At 36.6% G+C, this 27,432-nt stretch overlaps 1 protein-coding gene across 1 annotated transcript in view; it reads right to left on the bottom strand.

Moving 5' to 3' along the window:
- Positions 1–27,432, bottom strand: part of LOC103906244 (connector enhancer of kinase suppressor of ras 2) — a 217,434-nt gene that overhangs the window by 107,480 nt on the left and 82,522 nt on the right. The window contains exons 3-4 of the mRNA XM_019474318.1: positions 6,161–6,363; positions 4,728–4,815 (exon numbers count right to left, since the gene is read on the bottom strand). Of these exons, the coding sequence (XP_019329863.1) occupies positions 4,728–4,815; positions 6,161–6,363 (291 nt within the window). The remainder of the gene's footprint in view (positions 1–4,727; positions 4,816–6,160; positions 6,364–27,432) is intronic.

The raw sequence follows: 27,432 nt of genomic DNA, 5'->3' as shown, positions 1-27,432 counted from the left end.
CATGTTAAAAATTTTTTTTTTTAGAGTTTAAAAAACTCTTAAATTAATAGCTGCATTCTATTTCCCCTCTGTAAAATGGTAAAATACAGGAATTACAAAAATAGTCACAGCAGCAGTATTACATACAAGCCAGCTTCTGCACTATCCAGAACATCCTACCTTTCAAAGGTACAGTACAGCTTCATAACTCTGATAAAGTAAAACAGCATTCTTTTGAATATTCATAAAAAGGTCAGTATGACTTGTGCTCACCCACACTATATTCATAATTCTAGTTTATAATTCCAAAAGAAAAAAATGCAAGTACTACTGAAATTTGCAGATACCATAAAGAATGTTTTATGACAAATCCTGAGGACAGTTAACTAACACATAAAAAGACTAATACATGTAAAATATTTAGTTCATTAACTTAGTACAATAAAACAGCACAAGTTAAGTCAACTACTGAAAAGAAACAGAGACCCTATGAAGGAGCAGCTCAGAAGAGAACTTAAAACCTTGTGTTGTTTGCCAGTTGAATGCCATTTCCCAATATAACACTGCAGTGAAGACCTACTGCAATCTTTGAAAGGTGGATATGACAAAATTATATTTAAAAGTATATTGCTTTGATACATAAAATCAAACACTTCCGGAATTCATACATTAAAAAGAACGAGACTGCACTGAAATTAGGGAAATATACACCAGTATATTACACTAAAGTAACTTATTTTACTTGGTTTAATTAAGGTAAAGACATGATCATAATCTATATTTATAAAACAGCGAACAGATGTTTGATAACAAAAAGTTCTTTAGAAAATGCAAGCAAAATTAAATTAAGGAGCTGAAAGCTGAAGTCTGCAAAGTTCAACCTGAAAATAACACCCATGTTTTTAATGGCAGTTGCTGAATCACAGAATATTTCAGGTGGAAGGGACCTCTGGAGGTTATCTAGTCCAACCACCTGTTCAGAGGAGGGCTAATTTAAAAGTTAGACCAGGTACAGGCAACTACTAAGAATCAACAATTTCATCAATTGCAGTACAAACTAGATAGCTTTAAAACACATATGCTTCATCCTGAACGCAAAGTATTTGACTAAAACCAGGGTAAAAATCTGTGATATGGTCTCTGAATTTATCTCAGTGAGGTTAATTAACATTAATAAAGGGGAGAACAAGCAGCATTTGTTTGGCTTTTGTTGGAAAAAAATTAGCCTGAGTTGTGTTGACATTCTTTGGTAAGATACAGACAAAATTTTTGTTTAGAGATTGTTTGTTCATGCAGTTTAGTGCATGTATCAAAAGCATCTAGCACAGGTTTAAACATCTTTGACATAATCAGGAAAAAAAAAAATCAGAAAACCAACGTCCAGTAGAACTAGTGAACTCTTTCTACTCAGTGAAAAATTAACCAATGGCTACATTTTATGAACCAAATTCCAAACCTATTCTTCCGCAGTTATTGCGGTTATATTTCCCCCAGGGTAGCCTTGGCACTATAGCATGACCAAATCCAAATTCAGTTAAGTTAGTCTGGTGGGGATTCATTTTCAGAGCAAAAATGAGAGCTAGTCTACCTGAAGTATAGCTAGAACTATACTTCAAAATGAAGTCAACAGAGCGCTCAAACATTTGCAATACTCTGACCCAACATGCTTTTTTTTTTGCACATTATCATCAACACATTTTGATGGGACATTGCACCTCAAAATCAGGATGTTTCTGCAGCTTTCTGCATAATGCTATTCTTTTGTAGTTTCCCTACTTATTTTAGTGGAGGTGAGATAGGGATAAGAAAACAGTAGAATAAAGTACATTCCCAAGCATAAATGGACAGGTATAAAACTGCTCTAAAACTAAAGAATAAAGATCAATGTTCTTATAACCAGTATGGGAAGATACTATTTACAGATAAACAAGTGACTGCTTATTCATCGTAACATTTACATGGTATGTAAATAATAATACCCAACATTGCAGTTCATCTGTTTGGTTTAAATTTCGAATGAAGATCTCATCTTCACACTCACACAGAGAAAGAATATGACCTAAAAGCTAAAAAAGCTACTTCCTGATTAGATCTCAGAGTATGTCACTCGGATACATACAGTGCATCCTAGCAAGAAGATTCTTAAGCAGTGTCTATATTAAACTAAGGTTGCATAGTAATGCCCCCTATTTAGAAGGAAGTTTACCTTAAGTCGCAGCTGTAAGTTATGCATGCTTGAACACAAAGCATGTTCATTTTGCACAAAATAAATCTTCAGGTTGAAGACATTCCTCACTTAATGTGCCAAATGCATAGCCTTGATGGCTACTTTCGCACTGACTAAATTAGATATCTAAAATTTATATCATTAATAAAACAAGAAGTATCTGAAAGTATCCGAGATCTAGGTTTCTCTTAGTTATGCCTTTCAATTCATAGTTTAGCCTACAGTTAAGACTGCAATTCTGGTTTAGGTGAGACATTTCTGCGTTCACACATTAAGATCAATTTTCCTCAGATTTAGTAACAGCAAAACTGTCTCCCTGTGAATGATCTTGTTTTATCTACTCTTTCTGGTGCTAAGTTTAATATACTGTAAAAAGATCTTAATAGATGACTATCAAACAACCCAGATTTGAAAATAAGATAAGGAAAAGACAAAGCTTAATTTGTAACTCATCTGAAGAACCAACTAAACATTTTTCATCTTGGAATGTCTTGGAGTTTATGCTAAAAGATAGATTGTTTTCAAGTTGTCAAAAGGAAGACAGCTTTGGGAGTGAAGTGGAGTAGAAGAATTGAAAAAAAAAAAAGAACCAAACTATTGCTGGCAGAGGAGAACTGAATTTGATCTGCCAAAAGCAGTGAATGAACGACAGAAATGGACAGAACAATTCAAAATTATACTATTTTCACCACAGGGAAAAATCAAACTCACACAAAGTGCAGTATCAGCTGAAGGGCAGAATCAGAACCTGAACTTTTTATGCTGTAGAGAAGTTAATTTTGCTTAGTCTGTAAATCAAAAATAGCCTAGTGCTATAAACACCTTATAAGAGAAATCTTAATAAAGATACATGAATAATTAAATGCCTACATAGGAATTTTTAAAGCAAGAGAAAAAGGATCTTTTTTCCCCCCTGCAAAAATGCATAAAGGACAAAATTTCTAAAAGGAATAAAGCTGAACATTGTAAATGAAGGATAATAGTACAAAATACAAAGACTCATATTTATCAGCCTTAGTTCTTTTTTTTTCCCAAGAATTAAAATGAAATTGAAGAGGAAAAGAAAAGAAAAAAAAAAAAGGTTGCAGAACGCTACTATTCCAGGAAGCCTTTTAAATTAAATGAGTTCTGTGATTGGTCTACTGTGAGGTTACATGGAAGACTGTGAAATGAAGGATAATAGTACAAAATACAAAGACTCATATTTATCAGCCTTAGTTCTTTTTTTTTCCCAAGAATTAAAATGAAATTGAAGAGGAAAAGAAAAGAAAAAAAAAAAAGGTTGCAGAACGCTACTATTCCAGGAAGCCTTTTAAATTAAATGAGTTCTGTGATTGGTCTACTGTGAGGTTACATGAAAGACTGTGCCAGCACAGGACAGAGGCAGGCAATGGAGCCCTGTATATTGGAGGCAGGGCCAGTTTAAGGTGCTTACAAAACTGCAGCTTTAGCTAAGCTTTCTTCTTGCCTACCCTCCTATAGTACTTTCATCTTTCTCTCTCCACATATTCCAATAACATTATTTTGTCTCATCAATATTTTTATCCACTCCCAAGAGGAGAAGCTCACTGTAAATATTTGTAAAACTAATTTCCACTCAGTCTTTCTGTCCACTGTCCAGTCCACTTCCAGTCTTTCTGTACCTGTGTGTCACCTCAGGGGCAGACACTGTCAGAGACTATTATTATTTGTATACTCTGTAGCACTACAGACCAGAAAAAATTAATTTTATGTACCTGTGGACTGTACTATATTACAATTACATAATGAGTGTCAGTGGTGATAACTAATTTCCACTCAGTCTTTCTGTCCACTGTCCAGTCCACTTCCAGTCTTTCTGTACCTGTGTGTCACCTCAGGGGCAGACACTGTCAGAGACTATTATTATTTGTATACTCTGTAGCACTACAGACCAGAAAAAATTAATTTTATGTACCTGTGGACTGTACTATATTACAATTACATAATGAGTGTCAGTGGTGATACTACTACTACTACCACTCTTATTTGTTCCATATTTGGTTGGTTTAACATTATGAATATTTCATGTTTATCACTAAACAATTTTCATGTAACTGGCTCTCCTTCAAGTGAAGAAGCCACAGTACAGTTTCTGGATATATTTGTATGTATTGTAAGAACTTGTCCCTGAAAGATTTTTGATCATTCATACTTTAATCTGTAATAAACTGTTAGCAGTAGTTAAGCTGTTTCCAACTGTGGCTTTGTTCTTTTGTTTAACACTTGCATGGTGGTAGATAACCTAACATGAAATTGTCTACTCAAAAGCAAAGTGGATTATTTTTAACTCCACACTGTCCTTCAATCTATCCAGGCATATGAGGATAACCAAAGTCCAAAAATCTTCCTGCCACTCCCAGAGAAAGAGACTATGCAAAGAACAGAGAGGTAATGCTAAAACAATTTTTCTGGTGAAGTGAAAGCTTAGTAATGTTTTTACTATTGCAATTTTTAAGCAACAGTATGAAGAGGACTCAGAGTGGAAGACAACCAGTCCTACCTGTTGCACAATGGTTGTTAGTTCCAGGCACAGTTGAACAATGTTGTTTTTCAGCAGTGAGTATTCTGTCACGCTGACAAATGGAGACCTGTGAAAAAGGAAGGATACGTTTATACAGCATTAAGGATTATAGCGCCTGTTTACAGTATCAGCAGATATACGCAATATAGAGATCAGTTCTACACCACAGAAGTGTGACACACATAATCATGACAATCTTCAGCAGCAAGTTACACAACTGTTGTAAAATATGCCTTTGAAACAAGAAACAATGTAGGCAGAAGGATGTAAACTGGATTTTGGCCAGAACATCAGAAGTTCTCGTTCTTGTGTAAAGTGGAAATAGGAGCTTCCAAATAATTGTAAGTAGTCCAGATTTCCTTTGTATGGCTCATTAAAAAGACAGAATTTCTGGTATGACATCACTCTTCAGCAGCAGTTAGCACCTTAATTCAGAGAGCAAAGTAATGCTTACTTCGTCACTAACAGCTTCCTGCACACTCGGGTTTTCTTCAGGCTTTCCGAATTCTAGCTGAATCTGACCCCGTTTGAATTTACAAGAACTGACAAGGTCATAGCCCAAGAGAATATGACTGCTGGCATTAGGTTAGGAAGATGTCACCAGGATTATACAAATCCTGTAAAGGAGGGTCATTCACTCTCACTGTGATTTCTAAGGTGCCATTTATACATCCAAGAGCATTCAGATTTAAGATAAAGCTATCCGTTGCTATAAGCCCAAAGAAAGAGAAACAAAACATAAATGCTCTGATGCTATTTTTTGTTTTGGTTTCTGTCTTTCCACAGTGAAAATTTTAACTACATTTAGTCAGAGAGATACTTTTAATCAAATTCTCAATTTGTAAATGAAAAAAAGACAACAGTGGTTGACTGTTGAGCATTAACCAACACTACGACTGTACTTAATACATCAATCCTACTCTTGATAAAAACTCTAATAAGAAAATTTAATTTTCAGACTAAGCAAGTACTAGAATTTATTTTGAATATTCTTAATTGATTTGCTCAACTCCAGCTTTTTTGTGTCTTTTTGATGGCTGAAGGACAGTTCAAACTCCATAATCTTTTCTTCCTTACCCTTCTTTCTGAAATTACCGATGACATTACCACTTGTAGCAGCGAGATGTCAACTTGGAATAGCACAAAAGTATTCCTTTTGCACAAAATACTACTAGACTGAAAATAATGTGGAAAAGTAACTAGAGAAAACTTTAACACCCTCCTGAGAGACAAGGGTACTACATTTTTGCCTCCAATATTTGAGAAATTTGCAAAACAAAATTTAGAGCTAGAATTGCAGAACTGCCATTTTAATATTAGAATAAAAGAGTACAAGAGAAAAAGAAAGAACAAATACAAAACAACCCAAAGAATTATTCTCATGCATAAAGGATCAAGGAATAGTAAATTACCTGTCCAGCCAGGCTAGTAAGTTCTTGGCAGCACCAATCAGGTCAACTACAGAGGTAAGAAAATCATTTGGCAGTCGTCTGGAGGCCCTGCCATCATAATGGCCACTCCTCCTTCTACCCGTTATAAAGTTCTGAAGATTTTTGGCTGAGGCATTCAGCTTGTGAGACAGAGTTCTCAGGTTTTCAGTCTCCAATCCATAATTCTGAGGGGAAAGAAGAAGATACACAATTAAGTGAAATAGTGTGTCGTCAGTTATGTGAACAAAACTGTGAGGTTAAACATTCTGAATGGTATTGGCTGAAAGGATAGGATAGTTATGGACGCCTGGTGTTAGACTAAGCAACAGGCTACTTTGTTTAGAACATACAGGATGCATCCATCCTGTTAGCACAACCACCTCAGCTGTCATCAACACTTACAATGCTACAGTCCCCAAACCCATTGGTCCAACTAAGTCACTGAGGGGAAGGCAAAAAGAATCCCCATATGCTGGGTCTCAAGGTCTTTCCCATTTTGAAAAAGTGAAGATGAGTCAGTCCACTATCCCCTACTTGCTATGGTTCAGTGTTAACCAGCCCTCTGGTGTATTTGTTGCCTCTGAGAGCAGGTCTTTAGCAGTCCCACTGCACTGGATCTCACTCAGATTTGTGTTAGTCCCTCTACTAACTTGTAATAACCTAGCCTTAGCAGAACTTCCCTTTCACTTATGCTGTGAATAAGGTATAAAATTTTATATGACCTTGGTGACAGCCTTTTACAGGAAAATTCCTTCCTGATCCCTGCTATTGTTGGTGAGCAGCTGTCCCATATGTAATGCAATATGGGAACAGTCAAATCAGGTCAGAGCAAGGACGTGGTACTCCTGTTTCCAATGACCACGTAGGGAAGAATCTGAGCACAAAGAAGGCATGTAGTTAGAGCTGTTAATGGTTCAGAGACTTCAGCCAGTGACAGTGCCTTCATATTTAACAGTTCTTAATGCATTTTCTTCCACTGTTCTAATTCTGATGGGGGGGAGAAGGGGGCGGTTCGAACCTAAGTAAAGTTTTCTACACACAAGTCCCTTTTCCTTTTATCCACATATCTTCATCCATGTCTCTGTCCTTTTATCACCAGGCCAATTCCCCACTTAGACCCAGCTAACAAGCACAAAGATATCTCAGCTCATATACATTAAATAATTCACTCAAATTCACATAGAAAGTCTCAAACAGACTGAATTGAACCCAGATTTCTTGCTGCCACAACAGGATATAGCATATGAAGGAATTTAATGAGCATTTAAACAAAATCAACGTTCAGAGTATGAATTGATTGCCCACTATTAATTTCAACTATGCATATATTACAGAGGAAGACTGATCATGAGTATCACATGTTAATTTTTCTGCCTAAACTTCTTCCTCAAAACAGAGAATAAAGAACCACAAACACTACACAATGTCTTGACTAATACCAAGCTTATGAAACAGGATTGTATGGAAGTCAAACAAAATACAAACAAATGCTTGGTAAAGTTGTTTGGACCACTTACAGCTGGTACTTAGGACCATGCCTTCTCTGCCAGCCACTCTCCCTCTCAAAGTTCACTCTGAAAAATAAATCAAGCCCCCTGTCCTCCAGCTTGGAGGGCAACCTACAAGGAATGGAAACACTTTGCTGTTTTAGTTAGCTCACGGCAAAGAACTTAGATTTTAAAATAATTTTAGATATGAGGGATGGAATTAGTTTCACTGTTATATACATGTCATGCCTAAAGCATCACAATCAGTCAACAAGGTTTGGAAGCATCCAGTTTAAGATTGAATAGTGAAACAAATGAAAGTTACATTGGTTTAGCTACAGACAAGAACAATTCTCTTCATCTTTTTTCCAGAACAAATACTGTACAGTTGGCAACAGCATCACTAAAGTAAGTAATTCTGTTTTGGAAAAGTTTAAAGTTAAAAAGCAAGTTGTATTTGATATTAGTATGCCATCTGTTTAATATTTGCGGCTAATCTTTCTTTTATTAAAGTACTGAAGGAATTCCCTCCCCTGCTCTATTTTTCTCTCAATTTCTACTTGTGCCAAGATGATGAGTAAGTGGATGTATTGGGATGCCTTTACCAGCTAGCAACCAGCTAGGCAGCGCTTGGTTTCCCCTCAGAAAGAGTTTGATTTTGCACACTCAACAACACATTACAAGGATGATGAACCAGATCCTCCTGTTTTTATTTCCAAGTCCAACCTTGCTTATCCCTGTGGAAACAAGCCAAAAATGTTTCTCCCAATAATTCATTATTGCATAAAAGCCAAAAATGTTTCTCCCAATAATTCATTAGTGCATAAACGCTCTGGAAACCTGTCAGTTTACTTTCAAAAGCCAAACAAGAAAGGAAACAGTTTGACCAGTGAATCTGTAAAAGCCAGTACACTTTTACCAGAGCGTAAACGCCTGAATTTTGAAGAAAGTATGCTAGATACTAGCAGTGTAATCAACTGGAGCAATCTGCCAAAGACACTGGGAAACACAAAGAATTGAACAGAAAATGTGTTTGAGGAAATCCACCTAGTGAGCAAGTTCTTTGTTTTATCTTAAAGTTTATTAACATGCCGATGGCAACCTCAATTAATATCAATATAAAATTTAAAATATAGCAAAGCATAGATAAAATATGTCCATAAAGATAATCAGGAGATGAAAGGAAATTTTTCAGCACAGTGAAAGTGCTGATGCAAGTTAGTGGGTTAGCTGAGACTTAGCAAGACACAATAAAGGGGAAAAGATGAAAATATTACAAAAATGACAGTGAATCAATATCTCTGTAGAAGACAGAGACATTGTATTGCTCTAAAGTTAAGCTTGCCTCAAATCCAAGATCTTCATTTTTAAATGAAACAACCATAACCAACTATAAATTGGCAAAAAGAGTGGTTAAAAATAATCTTTGAAAGTATCGCCTCCGAGCACCTTATCCTAATTTACTGCACCACAGCTCACCTCGTGTCAGCTGCACAGGTTTCTCTCTCTACTGCCACCCCCCGCGCAATCTGTTTGCCAGGCTGAAGCTTGGATGCCCTGAAGCCCCACAAGCCCTACTGTGGCAGCGCATTAGAAAACTACTGAAGGAAGCTGTGGCCCCTTTCGGGCTTCCCCAGTCAGCAACCAAGGTGACGGGATATAAGAGAGATTGTTCCAGAGGAGAAAAGAGCAAACAAGTGGGTACACACACAAATTTGAACCGCATTGATTATGATTCAGTGAACGTGCTTGAAAGCACGGACGGAAGAGTTGCAGTTTAAGATAATGAGTGAGTAGGTGGGTAGCCTTGTTCCGTATACACGACACTGCAAGTATCCAGATTTCTTCTAATTCCTGTAGGCATCTCATCTGCATGATGCTAACTGAGATAGTCTCAAAACTGCCAGACTAAATCATTATCACAGCTACCACATCAGATTTCAGTTTTCACAGCCATATATTCTGCTCTTACTGCGTTAAATATGTGCTGTTATTGTGAGACACACCATAGAAATGATGCTCCTGAGCCTGTAAAATTCTATCTCCTGGCAGGTGATTTCTTTCTTGCACAGTAAATCCTAGATATAGTTTCTGGTTTAAAAAGAAAGAAAACAAAAAAGAAAAAACCTCTAAAAGGGACAAGAAGGTGCCATTAGCATAGGCAGGTTTATGTTTCACATACCAAGAATAGGGAAAAAAAAACAAGCAAGGTTTGCTCCATTCCCTGGTTTTGTTTCATGATGCTTAAGGCTGTTGCATAGTAATTTTTACCAAATTACTCTATTGGTAGAAATGGACATACAGGTTTAGAGAATGAATACTGACACTATTAAAGCGACCCCAAACACTGTCTTTCTAGAAGAACTACACAGCCATACAGTTTGTCAAATTATCACGAAATCTGGATCATGAAACTGCTTAGTAGACTAAAGCCAACTATACTCCATTTCTGTCAAACGGGCCTGACGGGTATATTGCAGAAAGGGTAACTGCTGGAAGAATGGGCCAAAGCAGCAGCAAATCTTGAACACAGAAAGATGTGACTGGTAAATCTATTAAATGTTTACTTAAGCTTCTTCACATAAAAGCACTGTTCAAACAGTAAGAAATTCTGTGTATTCACTGAGTGTAATATATGATAGCATTATTACTTTCACACACACAAAAAAGTTACATAGAGATTATCTGATTTGTTCAGTGACAGACCGATTCAGTAGTATATTTTAGGTTGGAGCTCAGCAATTCCTGAAGCCCTATTCAATGACAGGAGTCGGAAAGAAAGATTTCAAGAGGTAGAAATTAAACACAAATGTGAGATCAGAGCCAGACAAGCTTATTACAGAAGAATATCATTAGCAATAACGCCAAGCTGAAGCTGTGCTTAAGGTGACGCTTGTTAGTGAGATGTACAACTGACAGGTTTAAGGATAAGCCTGCTTGCTGCCTGTAAAACACAGTTTTCAATTTTAGCAATTTCATTCTCGAATCCTTCGATTTTCAAACTATCAGTGAGAATTCCTCGCCACCCCCCTAGTTCCCCTCTCCTGTTCAGTTTGAGATGCCCGTTTCAGTGTTCCTAGTGATTAGGGTTGTTGTAGGGCAGTGAGAGGGAAGAGCCAGGACAGATCACCTCCAGGGCTTTTGCAGTTGATTGGTTTTTTTGAAGCACAGAAGAAACAGGTGGCTGTTGTCAGAAGCGCTAGAATTCAGAAGACAGGAGAGAATACCAGGTTTTTTGAACAACCTGAAATAGGCTCTTGTTTTTACTAGTGCAGAGTGGAAGATACTATGTAAGAGATACGTTGTTGAATATTCCATGTAGTTAAAAATGCATACTGGAAATTGAAAAATAGGAAATCTGCATCCAAACAGATATTTCTTCCTTTTTATGTCATAAATCCAAAATGCAGAAATAGCTAAATACACTGTGACAATGAACCCTCCCGCTCTGTGTCTGTATCACAGTTCCAGCTAAAAACTCTGCTTGTTTTGTACATACGTTCTGGTATGAAGTTCCATTTTTAAAAGGCAGTGGGAAAATTGAGTACATTTTTTATCCATCCAACAATATAACACCTGTGTTTTTCACATATTCAAAGAAGTGGAATGAAAAAATCTTCAGTTCTGGCTTAGGGTGCTTTCATATCTTATTGTGTGTATGTAATAACATCACAAGTTAGTATTTTATGCTAATAAAACTATCTGAAAATTTTAGCGACTAAGATAAAATAGGCCAAATTATTGTAGCAAACATTAAGATAAAAAATAACAAGTACAATGGAAAAAAAAAGATAAGTGCTAATCAATTTTTTGTAAACACTAACACCTGAAGATCAAAAGCAGAGCAAGAAATACCTGCAATATAAGAAGAGTTTACTTCTTCTGTGGAAAAAAACCCCAACATTAGATACTTGAAGGTACTAATATAATGAAATTGTTTTGCTATAATGTGACGTACAGAGGTAAAAAAAAAGTATGCACATTGAAATTTGACACAGAATATAATTTTAGCTAAATAGTTTATATTGCATAAGTAATGACTTTAACTTACCTTAAAAAGATTTAATTATAGTAGTTTTTCTTGATGTTGTCATTCATGTAAGTAGTCAGTGTAATATATATGTATAAATATATGTATAAACACATAGATGCATATACAGCTTGTTCTGTAGGTAATATTTTAAGACTGTTACAATTTTCACTGAACTGTAAGGTTCAGAGAAATAAAAGTGCAGAGCAGTAGATCTGACTGAGGAGATCAAAGGAAAGAACCCTGACTGAAATTCAAGCACCTTGCATGAAATTCACCATGTTAAGGCATTTAAAATACTACAGCCTACATATTGTGCTACACTTCCATTTTTGTGTTTCTTGCATAAGCTTAAAGAATCCCCACAATTTATCAGCATGGCTACTATGGGAGGCACAAGTGGGGTTTCGGACAACAGCAGCAACAGCTCAGGACCATCAACAGCCCCATGCAGTAGATGTGCCTTTGCCCTGCGAGTACCACCCTGCCCCTAACACACACACGCCCATCCTTAGCACAGCGGGCTGCTTCCCCCGCTCCCCCTCCCAACCCACCCTGAAAGCAGCACAGCTGGACTCATGGCACGCTCCACTCCAACTCAGGGCTCAGTTTCCCAATTGCTTTAAGGTGACAGATGTGTGAACAGCCACAGAAAGATGCTGCCATGCCCTCTTCCCAAGTCTCAGCACCATTGCATAGTGAGCAGGATTAGGAAATTAATTTAAAAGCTCAATCTTCAGGCACATCTTCCCCACTACTGACTGGTTTTCGACCCATTCTCAGATTACACATAAATTGACTTAAAGTTGTTGTGGACTTGCGACATCTCATGCAGCTCTGCGGGGGTGCTCTGCCCCTCGTCTGCTGGGAAAGCAGGTCTGGTCCCTTCCAGGCTGCCTGCTCACCCCCCGCTAGCCCTCCTGTTCCCCAGGGACGTGCACTCGCATGCTCTCCATACAACAGCACGAGAGCTCTCCCCACCTGTCTCTCTGGGGCACGGTTGCAGCGCGGGGCTCTGAGATAACTAGGAAAGAAAATTCCCCAAAGCAGCTTTGAGCTTTTGGAACCTCCTTTGGGAAAACACGACATGCCAGATGGGATCCCACAACTCCCTCCTGTCTACATCGCTGTGTACGCTGCTCCTGCAAAGGCCATATCTTCGCAATGAAAATTACAGTGTTTCTGATAGCATATAGTCATTTAGCAATTAATGAATGAAAACAGGCAAACACAGCCTGTTTAATAAAAGCACAAATTCAAAATATTCATACGCTATGATTTTAGCATAAATAGTTCTGACACTTAAATAGAATGAAAACCATCAAAACACTCTTTTTTAAATTTCCTTTCTGGAGGTATGTTTTTAAAGGTTAAAAGGCTAACAGAAAACACAGTAGAAACCTAATTCTAAAATACTTGTCTTCATAAACATTTATTTGATTTCATCAGGTAGATCTGTTACAATATTGTGGTGATATTTTTATGATACAACTTAAAACTGAAGTTATCAAAATAGTATGAAGTCAAAGTATGTGAGGCATAGCATTTCAGTCAGGCGTGTCATTTTTTCCTCTTTAAAAAGAATTTACATGCTAAATATCCTTTGTATGAATAGCAAGTTGAAGGAGGTAAAACAAGTTTTTCATGTAAATCACAAAGGTCCTTCTTTTGAAATTATCTTAACAAGTAAAAAAGTTTTACTATAACATTTAAAATACTAAATTAACAGTATGTATTAAACCTTGGTTCCACAGAATATGACCCACTTTAAGTATTTATTACAGATTTCAGATAAAGTGCTAGAAGATATAGATTGGTATTCTATGTGAACCGAGGTGACGTAAACTGAGCTGAAAGAAAGAATAAATCATACCTTGTAATTAGTGTATTATATTTGGTAGTGTTAAAGTTCTGCTGGAGTGGTATGCAGAAGGGAAAAAAAGTTACTTGACTTGCAATCTGCTAACAGTTACACCTTTGGCATAACTAGTGCTTACAGCATACTGTTTTGTTTTGTTTTTTTTTTTTTAATTGACCTGTCACTATACTAAACACATTGTATACGTGGTCCTGGGGAAAACGTAGTGCCTCATTGCCTGTGACCATTTGCTGATTACCAGTGTCTGAAGGCTCAGAGCTGAGATCTTGTTTAGAATCATAGAACTGTTTGGGTTGGAAGGGACCTTCTAAAGATCATCTAATTTAACCCCCTGCCATGGGCAGGGACATCCTCAACTAAATCAGGTTGCTCAAAGCCCTGTCCAACCTGACCTTGAACACTTCCAATGATGGGGCATCCACAACTTCTCTGGGCAACCTGTTCCAGTGTCTCACCACACTCATCGTAAAAAAATTTCTTCCTCATATCCGATCTAACTCTACCCTCTTTCAGTTTCAAACCACTACCCCTTGTCCTGTCACCACAAGTGCTGGTAAAAAGTTTTTCTCCATCTTTATTCTAAGCCCCCTTTAAGTATTGAAAGGCTGCAATAAGGTCTCCCAGAGACTTTTCTTTTCCAGGCTAAACAATCTCAGCCTTTCTTCCTAGAAGAGGTGTTGCAGCCTTCTGCTCATTTTCGTGGCCCTCTGGAGCCACATCTTTCCTGTGCTGAGGACCCCAGAGCTGGATGTAGTACTGCAGGGGGGTCTCATGAGAGTGGAGTAGAGGCGGAGAATCGACTCCCTAGACCTGCTGGCCATGCTTCTTTTTATGCAGTCCAGGATACAGTTGGCCGTCTGGGCTGCAAGCGCACATTGCCATCTCATGTCCAATTTTTCATCCACCAGTATCCCCAAGTCCTTCTCCGCAGGGCTGCTCTCAGTCGATTTATCACCCAGTCTATACCGATATTGGCGATTGCCCTGACCCAAGTGCAGGACCTTGCACTTGGCCTAGCTGAACTTTGTGGGGTTCACACGGGCCCACTTTTTAAGCCTGTCAAGGTCCCTCTGGATGGCATCCCTTCGCTTTAACATAGAAGCTGCAACCTTCAGCTTGGTGTCATCTGCAAACTTGCTGAGGGTGCACTCAATCCCATTGTCTATGTCATTATTAGACAGTATTGGTCCAGTACAGACCCTTGAAGGACACCACTTGTTACTGGTTTCCATTTGGACATTGAGCCACTGACTGTAACTCTTCGGATGTGGCCACCCAGCCAGTTCCTCAACCATCTAATAGCCCATCAATCAAATCTACCTCTCTCCAATCTTAACCTAAGAGCAGTCTTATACGATGCCTAAAAGTGTCCTCCATCTAAAACCAACTAACAAAATCCATTAGTGAACATATGAATTAGTATGCAAGTTCAGGTCTAGAGACTGGAACCTAAAACTGAACACATTTCCCGAATGGTAAAAATGGGACAATAATAATAATAATAATAATAAAATGCAAGCTTTGACAACGCTTAATGAAAAGTTAAACAAAATAAATCAAAGAAATAGTGTAAGTTTTATTAAGGAAGCTCTGTGTCAGATGTAGTTCATACGGTGTCAGACTTGTCACTGCACAGTAGTGTTTTAATTGGGTAATGATCATAACCACGTACTCTGTGAGCAAAGGAGTGAGGCATCTGAATAAGAGGCAATTGAACCCAACGTGACCTAGTTCTCAGAAGGTCTTATCACAAACCCCTGCTTCTGCACAGTTTAACTTATCTGTCTGTAGCAAATGTCTACTGGAATTACTATTATAACAGCTGTTCCAGTTACTTTATAGCAAGGAGATGCTGTACTGCACACCAAAATATATTAACACACAAAATTATACCTATTTTGATATTAATCAGGATCAATTTCCCAAATTAAAAAAGAAGCCTAGCTTACTAAATACATTTGCTTTGCTCTGCGTTAGGGAAAGGAAAAAACAGAGGGCACATCTGGATATGTGCTATTTAAACTAAAATAGTTATTAAATTATATATTTTAAAAATATGTAAAATCCTAGCCCCTGGTATTTGCAAACTATAAGTGTCTTAAGAAAATGCATTCCATCTGAATGGCTGGGGACTGCAGTTCAAGTAAAACATTGTCCAAATTTGTTTCAGCTTTTTCTTTAAAAGCTCTTCTCATTCTAAATCAGCAAATTAGCAACACTATATAATAAAAACAATCCTTCTCACTATCGTTAATAACATTTGCCTATCAGTTTATTATGACAGTTAAACTACAGTATTATAACCTAGTTTATGTGCACAGAACACAATGATATTTCATAAAAATAAAAGAATGGAATTTATTAATAACTATGGTAATACTATGCAAATATGCAACATCATAATACAGATTAGAGTATATTACCTGAAACACCTCAATTCTTTTTATGCACAGCTTTCCTCCCCCTTGTGCTCCCTTCCATTATAATTATCCTACCTTTCAGAGCAAATCGCGTCACGATTCTTTCTTGTCTCCCAAGTCTATAATTTGGAACTTGTCACAGTGCTTCTAAGCACTTCATATACCTTCTCATTATCTTGTAAGTAGATACATTAAGTAGATAGTGCTAAGATTAAATATTTTAGCCTTATTTAAAAACTTAACATTTGCATTATATTTTTTACTTCCAGAAGAAGCTTTAGCATTTCCATTGTAATTGATATGTATAAATGTAATCAAGCATAATTAAGGTGCCTTGAAAAGTAATTTTATTGAAAAAGCCACGTGTTTCTGATTTCAGATAAGAATTAGAACATGATAGTCTTTCCTTTAAAAATCAGACTCAAAAAGACCATAAGACCAGCCTCTGAAACAGATTTTTTTCAGAATATGGTATTTAAATAAATTGTTAAAATTATCTTTAAGCGTTAAGAGAGTCAAATGACTGGTAAGAGGAACTGAGTTAGAGAAAAGCAGAAGATGAGGTTGTATCCCGATATTGGCGATTGCCCTGACCCAAGTGCAGGACCTTGCACTTGGCCTAGCTGAACTTTGTGAGGTTCACACGGGCCCACTTCTTAAGCCTGTCAAGGTCCCTCTGGATGGCATCCCTTCGCTTTAACATAGAAGCTGCAACCTTCAGCTTGGTGTCATCTGCAAACTTGCTGAGGGTGCACTCAATCCCATTGTCTATGTCATTATTAGACAGTATTGGTCCAGTACAGACCCTTGAAGGACACCACTTGTTACTGGTTTCCATTTGGACATTGAGCCACTGACTGTAACTCTTCGGATGTGGCCACCCAGCCAGTTCCTCAACCATCTAATAGCCCATCAATCAAATCTACCTCTCTCCAATCTTAACCTAAGAGCAGTCTTATACGATGCCTAAAAGTGTCCTCCATCTAAAACCAACTAACAAAATCCATTAGTGAACATATGAATTAGTATGCAAGTTCAGGTCTAGAGACTGGAACCTAAAACTGAACACATTTCCCGAATGGTAAAAATGGGACAATAATAATAATAATAATAATAAAATGCAAGCTTTGACAACGCTTAATGAAAAGTTAAACAAAATAAATCAAAGAAATAGTGTAAGTTTTATTAAGGAAGCTCTGTGTCAGATGTAGTTCATACGGTGTCAGACTTGTCACTGCACAGTAGTGTTTTAATTGGGTAATGATCATAACCACGTACTCTGTGAGCAAAGGAGTGAGGCATAATAATAAGAGGCAATTGAACCCAACGTGACCTACTCAGAAGGTGGTCTTATCACAAACCCCTGCTTCTGCACAGTTTAACTTATCTGTCTGTAGCAAATGTCTACTGGAATTACTATTATAACAGCTGTTCCAGTTACTTTATAGCAAGGAGATGCTGTACTGCACACCAAAATATATTAACACACAAAATTATACCTATTTTGATATTAATCAGGATCAATTTCCCAAATTAAAAAAGAAGCCTAGCTTACTAAATACATTTGCTTTGCTCTGCGTTAGGGAAAGGAAAAAACAGAGGGCACATCTGGATATGTGCTATTTAAACTAAAATAGTTATTAAATTATATATTTTAAAAATATGTAAAATCCTAGCCCCTGGTATTTGCAAAAAATAAGTGTCTTAAGAAAATGCATTCCATCTGAATGGCTGGGGACTGCAGTTCAAGTAAAACATTGTCCAAATTTGTTTCAGCTTTTTCTTTAAAAGCTCTTCTCATTCTAAATCAGCAAATTAGCAACACTATATAATAAAAACAATCCTTCTCACTATCGTTAATAACATTTGCCTATCAGTTTATTATGACAGTTAAACTACAGTATTATAACCTAGTTTATGTGCACAGAACACAATGATATTTCATAAAAATAAAAGAATGGAATTTATTAATAACTATGGTAATACTATGCAAATATGCAACATCATAATACAGATTAGAGTATATTACCTGAAACACCTCAATTCTTTTTATGCACAGCTTTCCTCCCCCTTGTGCTCCCTTCCATTATAATTATCCTACCTTTCAGAGCAAATCGCGTCACGATTCTTTCTTGTCTCCCAAGTCTATAATTTGGAACTTGTCACAGTGCTTCTAAGCACTTCATATACCTTCTCATTATCTTGTAAGTAGATACATTAAGTAGATAGTGCTAAGATTAAATATTTTAGCCTTATTTAAAAACTTAACATTTGCATTATATTTTTTACTTCCAGAAGAAGCTTTAGCATTTCCATTGTAATTGATATGTATAAATGTAATCAAGCATAATTAAGGTGCCTTGAAAAGTAATTTTATTGAAAAAGCCACGTGTTTCTGATTTCAGATAAGAATTAGAACATGATAGTCTTTCCTTTAAAAATCAGACTCAAAAAGACCATAAGACCAGCCTCTGAAACAGATTTTTTTCAGAATATGGTATTTAAATAAATTGTTAAAATTATCTTTAAGCGTTAAGAGAGTCAAATGACTGGTAAGAGGAACTGAGTTAGAGAAAAGCAGAAGATGAGGTTGTATTGCTGCAAATACCTCCTCTGCAGACATGAAAAATATATGGCTAGACTGGACCTTGAAATGACTGTGGAAAAAAGATGATCAAGAGAAGACCTCAGACATGGTATGCAGATTTGTTGTTCGCGGATCTCAGAAGGGTCACTGATTATGACAAGACTTGACCCACTATATGCCAGGCTAAAACTGCACAGTATACTAGTTTCTATTCTGAAATGGTAAGGATGATCGAGAATTAACCGGTGTTCTTATCTCCTGCCTAAACATTTTTTAAGTAGCTTTTACATTGTAGCTCTTGCTACAGATCTCTGCACAAACTGCGTAAAGCCTTCTTAGTCTGCTTAATCCTAATGAAGTCAACATGATTTAAATTGTGTCATATCCAAATACTCTCCCTAATTGGGTAAGCTTGAATAAACTGGAACATCTTAATGTTTCTGTTTATGTACGTATACATATCCACCTATGGAGAGAAATGAGAGTATATTACTATGGTACGAGTGTCTAAAACACAAAAAGGTATGAGAAAATTTAATTCATTACGTACAGCACAGGCATTCAAAAATGTCCTATGACATTACACAAATCGAATACGCAAGTATCTGTCAGGCTAATCAGCGTGAGAAGTGTGCATTTTCTTAAAACGCATTTTAAAATCCTATCTCACCATACTATGGGGTCACACAGTATGATCCAGCACATCATGACACATCAATGTAATTTTTGGTTAAGATCAGTAAAAACTTGAAATCTGCTATTCCATTATGTAGACTGCTTATTGCCGTAATAACATCAGGTACAAAGAAAGGGTACTTTTATGCAAATAAAAATGCCTCGATCACAACATCTAGTCCCAGATGACTTGGGCCACTGGTCTGAGAGACTTTCAACATACAGAAGGTTCACTTTGTAATACATCCAAATATATTTTTAAAGATCAAGCCACTGAGTCTTCTGGCCATGTTCAAGGAATACCTTAATTTCATTTTTTCCCCCATATATTTTTTTCTGTTTTCTTCCTTTTATTTTCTCTACCCCTTGAAGAGATTTTATTTATTTATTTTTTAATTTGTAAAACCTTCTTATACTCTTCACAGTTTTAGATTACTCATTCAGCAAGTACTTGGAATTTTTTTCTGTTTTTAAATAGTCTAAATACCTATACCTTGCTATATATCATATATATTTTTCTATTTAATAAATAACTATTTAAAACTGTAACCTAGACTGAAGGTGTGTAGCAGAGACTATAGAACGATAGTGGACTAAAAATATATTGTTTCAGCTGTTTTATATATTCTACTTTTTGCTTGGAATAATCTAGAACATCGAAACAGCTATTTGTCTTTTTAAAGCCCATTCTCACAAAAGCTTTAAAAAAGGAAACTTTTAAGAGAAGGGATTCCCTCTGAAAGGAGATCTTATCTCTCATTTTGGTTGTAAAGCGGAACATGGTCATTTACACCTCTGAACCATCAACAGAGTTATTTCTGTGGAGGCAATGAACCATCAGTTTCAGAACCAGGAGAGACTGACCCTAAGTTATGCTTAAAATAGTACTTTAGTTCATCTGAAAGAGAATGCTTTTACTACTTTTGCGTTGAACTTCAGCAATGTCCCTCTGAGCTGTTCGTAACTGCTCTCCCACTCTTCTTCTAATTCATGTTTTCTGCTTGACTCTACCTTCACAAAGAGTTTAGATCTAAACTCCCCGGAAGTGAATTTGCATTTTAAAAAAAATTCTCTATTTCAAAATGCATTTAATGTTTTCTCATATTTTTTGAGCAAAACCTTAATATTACAGAGGCATGAAATAATGAAACCTTCTCATAAACATACTAACATAAAATGGTGAATGTACTGCACCATCCACACATCATTTGTCCTCTGTCAAGCTGACATCTGTGCATATTTAATAGCTTCAATGTCAACTCTCAGAATACCAGTAGGAAAACAAAGCTGTGGCAGTGTTTCTTTTCTGATATGCACAAAAGCAAGACCTGAGAGGATGAAGGAGGTTAGTCTATTTTGTGGCTTCTTTTCACATCACAAGGTAAATTGTTTCCAATTACTTTACTTCACTATTAATTAAGGACTGATCTGCATATGGCTTCAATTAAAAAAAACATATGTAAGCCAGACATCTGTGATGGCTTGACCTCTTCCATATGTGTATAAAAACAAACTATGCAGAATATGCTGACTGGGGATACCGTGATAAATAAACAAGACCAAAGGATGACCTAGTAGATATTACCTCCAAAAACATATTAGACTATGATCTGCTAACTTTTAAAAATGATTACCAAGGTAATCGCTAATGCAGGCAATACATGATTGCAATTGTTTTTTCCCCAGCGTGCGCCATGCTGCATGCTACTGCTGATACGTTATGTCTCTCAGAAATACCTAAATTACACCCAAATTCTTCTTTAAATTTCCTGTTGCCAATCCAGGGAACTCCACTGGCTTTATTTCAAGGATAAAATGCCTCAAGCCCTTACTATACCTTTCCAGTACTCTCTGATCTTTATTCATGTGCTGCACCCTTCTCAGCAAAATCTAATGAAGACATACACGTGTAGTACACTGTCCAATAACCACAAACCTTTATTACTTGTTACTAAAACCTTGGGACCAATTAAACTTTGCTATTTATTTCATAATAATCATAGTTTTGTGTAAGAACCAACCACTCAATCACAGGAAGTCTCATTTTTTCAATTTTTTTAAGTACCTCTTAATTTGAATTGTAAGACAGAAATGCAAGATTACAGAGGATAAGAGATTCAGTATGTAACACAAAATTAGAATTTTAAAGTGCTGAATTATTCAAGGTTCAGAGAATAAATGATAGGCTTGTCTTTTGGAAATATAATGTCAGCACTGACCATTTCGCTTAGGTCAGACATTTAGCTTAGGTTCTTGCAGAATTGGTAGTTCCATGTAAAAATTATGTCCATGCAGGAAAGATATGTTACATATATTCATAACAATTCAGAGAGAAGCATACAAAAATTAAATTAGCAACAATATTCTTTTGAATGGGCATTAATGAATGAAAAAAGTTCATTTATCTATTTTTATCATGAATTTGCTGAAGGCTGCTGAGGCAACTCACAGTCAACAACAGTTACATGAATATGCATGTGCATACATATATATATTTACATGTATATGAATTTATCTATAACAATAACTGATCACAGATAATTACTCAGGAATTCAGGCAGCTTATAGCAATGGATATTGTAACACAGAGTGGTATGAAAAATAATTTACTGGGAATTTATGAAAGAAATTGCTCTGTGCAAATGAGAAAAGCAAATTTTCAGTTTTTTTCATCATAGGGAAAATGTCATCATTCTTAACTGACACTGACGTACTCCCCGTATTTCCTTCGCACAGAGAATTTCTATGGTATAGTGCTTGCTACCAGTGCAATATAACATGCATTGCATCGTTCAGTACAGATTTCGAATCAGGTTCCTAAAGAAAAAATGAATCATTGCTTTCTGCAAGGGAAAGAAGATTTTATAAATGAAACACATAAGCAAAAAAAAAAAAAAAAACCCAACTCCAGCCTTTGAAAAAAAAAAAGCTAGTTTTAAATGTTCATAATATTGTTTATACCCAATTATTTAAAATACCATACAAGTAGTAGTGCAATTATTTTTCATTAAAAGACTAAGAATTACCAATGTATTTCACGTGGACCATTACAGAGACAATTTCTTTGATGTTCAAGACTTTGAACACATGAACAAACCAAGAAAATTTCTGTATAGCACTGAGCTTTTGGGTTATTTTAAAGAAGTTTAAATTTTATGTTAGTGGAATAATACTTTTTTCATTTAATGGGGAAAAGTTAATCTCTTCCTGCAATAGTGTCTATTATTCTTCCTTTTTGTTCCAAAAATAGAATCCTGTATGCTCTTGATCTAATATACCTCCTTCCTCCTACTATTTAAAATGCAATTACCTAGGTCTGAATCAATATTCCATTAGCTGGATTCAGTCAATGAACTGTCTTTCACTGCCTGCATATTCTAGTTCTAAGGTTTGCAGTGCTGGCACACCACAGGCGTAAGTTACTGCAATACTGGCAAACCAGTAGTCATGCACAGATATTTATACATGCTGCTTTAAAATCGCAGTGTAAGGAATAACAAGTTGTTCGGTGAGCAGTGGTACTGAAAAGGCCTGATTTTCAATGGTCTGCGTCGTCTTTGTTCCCACATCCCCCCTTCTTCACATGACTCCCATGCCAATCTGCATATGAATAGAGGCTGATGGCACAAGCTCTGGGAGTCAGGGAGAGCCACATCTGAGCTGGCTGCAGAGGCCACAGGCACAGACCTGTCATTGGCCACATGGCTGATGCCTCTCCCCAAGGATCAGTGCATTTTCTCCCAGAAAGTCACGGGTTTAGGATACATCCCTCTAGTGACCTACTGACTACCACAGCACTTGCAGGAATCCTTGTGGACTTACTGTTCTGGCGAGTTCGGTTGAGATTGGCTAAAACTTTCAAAACTTGTTAAGGTTGGTAGAGGGATGAACTGGTGCAGACACAGCAACGCAATCGCAAAAAAACCTCATCTGCTTTGGCAAGATTTGTAAGTTTCTCACACCAAATATGTATGGGAATTCAAACAGCTTTGGTAAAGACTTTTAATAAAGCATGCTAAGTCCAAGTTATCAATTTCAGCTGGCTAACGGATTTAAATTATATATTAAAATATTTACTGCAACAGTATACAATTAAGTGCTGTTATGTAGCAATACACCAGAAACATATGCTAGTTTCTGATGGAAAGCATAAAAGCCCTCTGTGCTGCAAGTCATGATTTTAGAAAAACAATATGTTTTCCTTCAGTATACCCTGCTTGAAGTACTATTTCTGTGTTTGCAATAAAAGATCAGAATGGAAGAGATACCACTGAGCACTCCAGAATTGAGAACTTAAAATCACTGAGTAACTTTTGTACAAAAGGATGGTGGTTTAGTGGCATTTTTATGAAATCACAGCATACTTCGCAAGATCTGTATTTTTATGCTTTACTGGATGGACCACTAACTTTTCAAAACCTCATGATGAGAACAGGCCAACAGTTTCCAAACATGTTTATTGTAACAATAATTTGAAGTCAGCAGTAAGAATTATTTAATATAAAGCATATATCTGTAATGGTCTAAAAAGTATGTATAACATACAAGGCAACAGAACATAGAACTGAAAAGTTACCAGTATTGAAACAGCACTTTTTTGACACTGTTAGTTTTCCCCCTCTTGTGCATAAGGAATTCAAACAAGAAGGATAAAGACTATCTAAGCCACTGACATGAGTCTTGTTTTTACACGTCAGTGCACACATGGACGTCTGAGTAGAGTAAATTAATGTGGATTTGCATCAAACAGTAATTATGTTTTACGTCAGCCAACAAAGAGCAGAGGAACGATGAATTCCCACTGTCAGAGCTGTACTATATTCAACCACAGAAAAGTTTTTATCAGTTCCAAAATTAAATGCACCACACATCATTGAGTGGTTAAACATTGGAACAGGCTGCCCAGGGAAGTGGTAGAGTCCCCATCCCTGGAGGTATTTAAAAGACATGTAGATGAGGTGCTTAGGGACATGGTTTAGTGGGCCTGGGGGTGTTGGGTTGACGGTTGGACTCAATGATCTTAGAGGTTTTTTCCAACCTTAATGATTCTATGACTCTACCAAAAATTAACCAAATCTTAAATGTAGTCCACAGCCAAATCTCAAAGCAAGATGTCTGACTAGACTTATGTATTTAGCCAGAGCTTCTGCACCGCCCAAAATCAGTGATATTTCCACAGCTCTCAAAAGCCAGGGTACTCACCCAAACACTCTTGTCAAGATTCAGTTATCTAAGCAACTTTTATGAAAAGTTTCACTGTACTTAATTTTGCTGTATACGTTTACATGAATCCAGTCATTTTGGCTATAAAGCTCTAAAAATGCCAAATCAATGCCCCTTTTACACACACGAAAGACACAGTTGCTTAGTGTTAAGCACTACATAATATAAATACTGTTATGTGAAAAGCACATTTACTAAAGACATTATATTCTGTAGCCTATGACATTCTTTGTAAAAGCAGGGACTCTTAAAAATAAGCAGCTATGACAGGTGACCAGTTTTATACATGTGGTTTTGTATGACAGCATTGCTACTAGTATTATAACATAATAAATGTCGTTACAAAACCAGAGTGATCTAAAAAGTTTAACCTGACTCGCACCAATTCCCACACTACAACTTAGAGCTTCATCCCTTCAAGGTGGTCAACGCTTGGCTCTTATGCCTGTACAGTCTTGCAAAAAATTAAATGTCCACTTTCCTCAAGACCTTTTATGTGAAAACATAAATGCATTCTCAGCTCAAAGTCCCCCACAAATACCATACAGAAATGGAAAAAGAAAGGTGTAAAACCCTATTTTATCTCAAAGATTAATGTTTGTGGTAGCATTGATGAGAACCTCTCACAAGATTTCTTTTTGTGGCAAGCTTTAATCAAATACATTCTAATATTATCAAAAGCAATGTAGAAATCTAGCAATACATTTTATCACGAGGTAAGAAATGACACAGGACGCAAATATTACAAGCATCTTTCTTTCCAATTCCTTTAGTGTAGAAAGAAAAAGAAAAGAAAATGTGAGTCCTCTGCTGCACAATTTATTCATGTGTCACTAGCAGGCTATTCCATACACTTCACATTGAAATTCTAGGGAAAGCAATAATTCATATAAATTAATTGGATATGTCAATTCTAATTAGTCCACAAAGACTAGGTAAGTATCCTTAGGAGACCACAGGGCATCTCCATGTTGCTGCACACAAATCAAGTATCCAAATCTTGGCTAGTCTGTGGCTTGGGACACAAGAGAGCTTACACAGAGCAATTCAGAATATCAGAGCAAGGCAGCAGGGGAACGAGGTCAGAAAACAAGAGCTGGCCTTCCTGCTTTTTGCTGTCCACTGGTTTTGGCAAACTAGACTACTATGCAACAAAGGATGCCTTCTGAAACACAAAGAAATCAAAGCAAAAGAAACAATAAACATTCACTTAACGCTGTAACATGCAATGTTACAGCAGCTGGTTTCAACAGAAACAACCATGAAGTGAAACAGTGTTACTATATAGGTTTTTCTTTTATCACTGTGCAGGGAAAATATCCATTCCTTTATCCCTAGTAGTAATTGTGATCACTATCATCAGCCTTGAAGAAACCGAACATCCAGAAGGGCCGAAATTACAAACAAAAACATTGTTTTCCAGATCTAAACCTCAAAAGAAGTCTAAATGATGTCAGAGATGAAGGTACCATTAACATCCCCTAAACCAGGGGTAGAAGACTATACACAAATTATAATGTATGCCAACACTATTTGGATTGAATTTCAGCCAGTATTTTCCCTCCTGCCCTGGTCTACGGCATCAGACACGTGGTTTTTCAGCACCATATCATTAGCCTACCTATTCATTTGCATACATTTCTGCTACCGCATTGGCCTAATAAGTAGCAATACAATTTAATTGTACATATTATGGTGTGCTGTTCTCTACCAGTGAGTGACAGTAACTCATAATATGAAAAGGTCCCTTCCAACCCAAACTATTCTGATTCTATGATTCATTGACAGAATACCACTGAGTTTACCCAGACACATAACCAGACATAAAATACTGTAATGGTTTATTATAAATGGATTATTTTATAAATTTATAAATGGAAATAAGTACATTTATTTTTCAGAAGCATGCAGTAGTTCCTGTAGTAGCCTGTTCACCAGCCTAGCCTGTAATAGATTAGGATCCTCATTCTCACTGGTACTTAAACAGATGCATTTTCAGAAGAAAATTACAAGCTTTGGAACAGATTTAACACTTCAAATAGAACATGTTTCTCCCTATTTTGTGAAAAAGGATTATTGTGTGACAAGAGGAAATCTTTCAACTATGTCAAATAGACAAAAGTCTATTTCCTCTCATCAGTCTGTTAACCTTGTCTTCCTCTACAGGCAACAGATATACATAAATTCAAGGAATTAAAATAGGAGTCAATACAGCAAATTTTTTTTTCCTGATTTTTTTTTTTTTTTAACATAAACCCAGCCTTAAGTAGGAAGGATACAGAAATACTTATAGCCTGAAGTAATTTATCTGAAGTTTGATAGCCTAATACCACAGAGATTGGATGGAAAAGAATTAGATGTGGTCTACTGAATTCACCTGACCTGCAGTCCACTCGCTGCTCTCTCTTCCCCTTTTGGACTGTATGCAGGTAGATGAAATTTGAGTAAAACGCAGCCAACCCTCTGTTCTTCTATTTCTACTATATACACATCATCTTATGACAACAGACCACATAAATATTGGAATACCTGAATAGGACCATTTCCAATCTGTGTTTGGCTACATGATATGCAGACATCATATAACCAGAGGGTTCTGTGCCTTCATTAGAGGTTATGTGGTCTTGACTGCTAAGGCACAGTTGCTGTACAAGAACTATAAAATCATACAGGATAAACTTTTCAAAAGAGCTCAAGCCTAAGTTTCTAGTGCAACTCAACACACAAAACAAATTCATAAGTCACTTAGGTCCTAAATTACCTTTAAAACAATCCTGTGCTTGGGTACCTCTGAAAGTTTTACATACTAAGCTTTTATACTACCACTGATGGTATGGCTACAGTATTCCAAAATATTCTTACTGTGCAAACAATAGTCTTGGAAACCATGTCCTACTATGGAACAATTGGTGTAGAGGCAGTGGTCCTTGAAGAGTAAACTGAGAAGGCATCA

Source organism: Aptenodytes forsteri, unplaced genomic scaffold (assembly GCF_000699145.1).
Source record: "Aptenodytes forsteri isolate BGI_AS27 unplaced genomic scaffold, ASM69914v1 Scaffold72, whole genome shotgun sequence".
Lineage (NCBI taxonomy): Eukaryota > Metazoa > Chordata > Aves > Sphenisciformes > Spheniscidae > Aptenodytes > Aptenodytes forsteri.
The sequence above is the reverse complement of the archived record's forward strand: the minus strand, read 5'-3'. Positions and strand labels throughout refer to the sequence as shown.